Source organism: Alligator sinensis, unplaced genomic scaffold, assembly GCF_000455745.1.
Source record: "Alligator sinensis unplaced genomic scaffold, ASM45574v1 scaffold226_1, whole genome shotgun sequence".
Taxonomy (NCBI): Eukaryota; Metazoa; Chordata; order Crocodylia; family Alligatoridae; genus Alligator; species Alligator sinensis.
Window position 1 is genome coordinate 2,051,064 of NW_005842028.1, and position 2,770 is coordinate 2,053,833.

The window sequence follows — 2,770 nt, forward strand, 5'->3', positions numbered from 1 at the left end:
AGAGCGGTTAACTTCAAAAAGAAAGCTGGATGCCTTTTTGAAAGTGTTACAATCTGTATCACTATGATGACAGTTGCCACAAGTCAAGAACAAGCCTGGAGGGCAAGACGGTAGTTTTACTACCAAATTAAAGTGAAATATTTTCTAGTTTTCAGAGGCTTACAGCTGAAGAGATATATGAAGCAAGAAATGTAAGTTCCTAAAAGGACCCTTTATTTTCTGGGTCAAGTTAGTCAATTCCACCAAATGTAGACATTTTGTTAAGAAATACACACTCTCCAATATTTAATAGCTTCTAATGAAAATGAAAGAATGAAAAAAGCAAGAACTTTATTTTTTAGAAGGCTGAGAGTTTAGGATTTCTGCAATATTTTCCCCTCAAACAGAAGCAGAAGGTACAAGAACACTTAGCACCACAAAATTCAGTTTTGCAAATTGCTTGAGTAGAACATAACATGCTTTCCTTTACTTGTGACGGAAAAAAAAAAAAAATTAATTTTCAGTATTGTATGTGGCCATGTCTCACCTGTTCTTGAGCTGCGTTCAACATTGGCTCCTGAATATCTGTGTACATGCGTCGCAAAGCATTGTATCCACCTGGTATGCTTTCAAGGTTGCTCAAGGCTCGGTCCTGGTTTCTCATCATTTCTTGCATCATCGCTGGGTTTCTGGCAAGTTCTAGTGTCTAAGGAAGTGGAACATTTAATCTGTATTAATAAGAAATCCATTCTCAAGGGAAAATGCCAGCATTTGAGCAGTGTCTTAGTGCGGCAGTCTATGCCACACCTCTAGCATGCAATAGCAGGGATGTTTCTGAACACATTGGGGCCACCTCCAGAGTCTGAAATGCACCAATAAAACTGCTTCAGGGATAATCTGCTACTGGTCACTTTTAAGACCTTGGTCTTCAGTACACTGGAGCATGGCTGCTGTGTACACCTCCAGAGCAGCTTGGCCACATTTCTAGGGGTGAACATTTGAGGGTGAGGGGGATTTCCTGAGACCGATTATGGACAGGATGTAAACAAACACTGTTACTAATTTATCTATCCTATGGCAGTTCAGTTTAAAATTATGACATGGGAATCAAGAAGTTTCTTGTTGGTAACTTTAGAAAGTTAATCCACTAACTTTTTTTTGGCTTTTTATAAAAGTCTTCTGTCAAAACTTGTAAAAAAAAATGTTGGTTTAAGAATATATTTTATTGGAAAAAGAGGAGAAAGCAATAAGTTATGTTTAAGTTAATTTCCATTCAAACAAATTGTTTGCAAATGTACACGTTGTTTCAACTTAGAAGTATCAAAAAGAACCTACAAGAAATAAATACAGGGTTATTCAAGTACATAGCATCCATTAGACTTGCGTGTTAAAACCTATCACCAGGTAGACTTATACAAGCCAACCAGAAGCTGTCAGTTGCACTTCAAAATTTCCAGTTAGACAAAATAAAAGTAAATGGCATTTCCATTCTACTTTGCCAACTTAATTTTTTTCCATAGCGTTACAATCATTCCCCCTCCCCTTTACGATGAGAGCAAGAGTATATGTGCAGTGCACATAAATATCTTAATTTAAATGCAGACCATTCAAGTTATGCAGTCATAAAACACTCCAGGGAATTTTTATAGATTGTTTTGACACTGAGCTACAGGTCAATTACTCAAGAGATAAATTAGAAAGATCACCAGCATTTGCCTTCCAAGGATCCTCTTACAGTCCTAAATTTCTCAGCAATGCTTCTAACTTTTTGTACTGTACCATAACCACATAATAAAATTGTATCCGTCTTCAAGGCACTTTCAAACATACCTGTCTCATGATATCTGGATTATTCAGCATGTGACTGATCTCTGGATTTCTCTGTATCAATTGCTGCATTTGAGGATTGGCCATAATTAATTGCCTCATCAGATCTGGATTAGAAAGCATGCTCTGAACAAAGGGATTTTCCATTATCTGAACCATCATTTCTGGGTTGGACATGAGCTGCCGCTGCATCTGACTTTGTAATTCTGAAAAGTTAGATGTATTAAGTCCCAGGCTACTCAGACCTGCAAGTCCTCCAAGGCCACCTGAAGACAGAAGAAAACAAAACCTGAATTCTCTGCTCTTGATACATATTTAGGACAGTTTTACCTATACCCTTCCTAAATACAAAGTACTTCAGTATATTGTCCAAATATGCACGTAATGCAAAATAATGGGAATTCCATCCTTACCCCAAGCACTAGAGCTCTGTCCCCAATGCCTAGTATTTTAATAACCAAGACATTCAGCTGACAGCCACTACTCACAGAAGTAGTACAAGCCATTGCTATTCTAACAATTTTTTTTCTGTACGCATGCTGCTACGGGATGTTTGATGTTTGCAGCCTTAAAATCTCCCTCCTTTTTAAACCATGCAATGTATATAGTATGTCTGGTAAATCAAAGATAATATTAGAGTACAGTACACATACTTCATTGTGATAAAATAGAACACTTCTGTTTCCTAACACATGTATAAATGCTGTAGAATTTTGTCTTCACCTAGACTAAACTGATAAAGTTCCAACTTGACCCTCATTTCTAAACACCCAAAGCCACCACTTCCTTTGGAGAATTTGAGCCACTGTCTACATCTAACAAGAGCAAATGCATTACAAGTTCATTGTTTTATTTATATAAGTTAATTTTTCACACAGAGGTAGGAGGCTTACATCAACAGTATGAAATCAATTGTGTGCATCTACAAAACTATACTACATTTAGTTTTTGGATGCGTGTAGGG

The 2,770-nt window shown here is 37.0% G+C and overlaps 1 protein-coding gene across 1 annotated transcript in view; it reads right to left on the reverse strand.

Moving 5' to 3' along the window:
- The window catches only part of UBQLN1 (ubiquilin 1), a 34,903-nt gene that overhangs the window by 9,431 nt on the left and 22,702 nt on the right, over positions 1-2,770 (reverse strand). Inside the window, exons 4-5 of the mRNA XM_025202503.1 lie at positions 1,810-2,072; positions 527-685 (exon numbers count right to left, since the gene is read on the reverse strand). Of these exons, the coding sequence (XP_025058288.1) occupies positions 527-685; positions 1,810-2,072 (422 nt within the window). The remainder of the gene's footprint in view (positions 1-526; positions 686-1,809; positions 2,073-2,770) is intronic.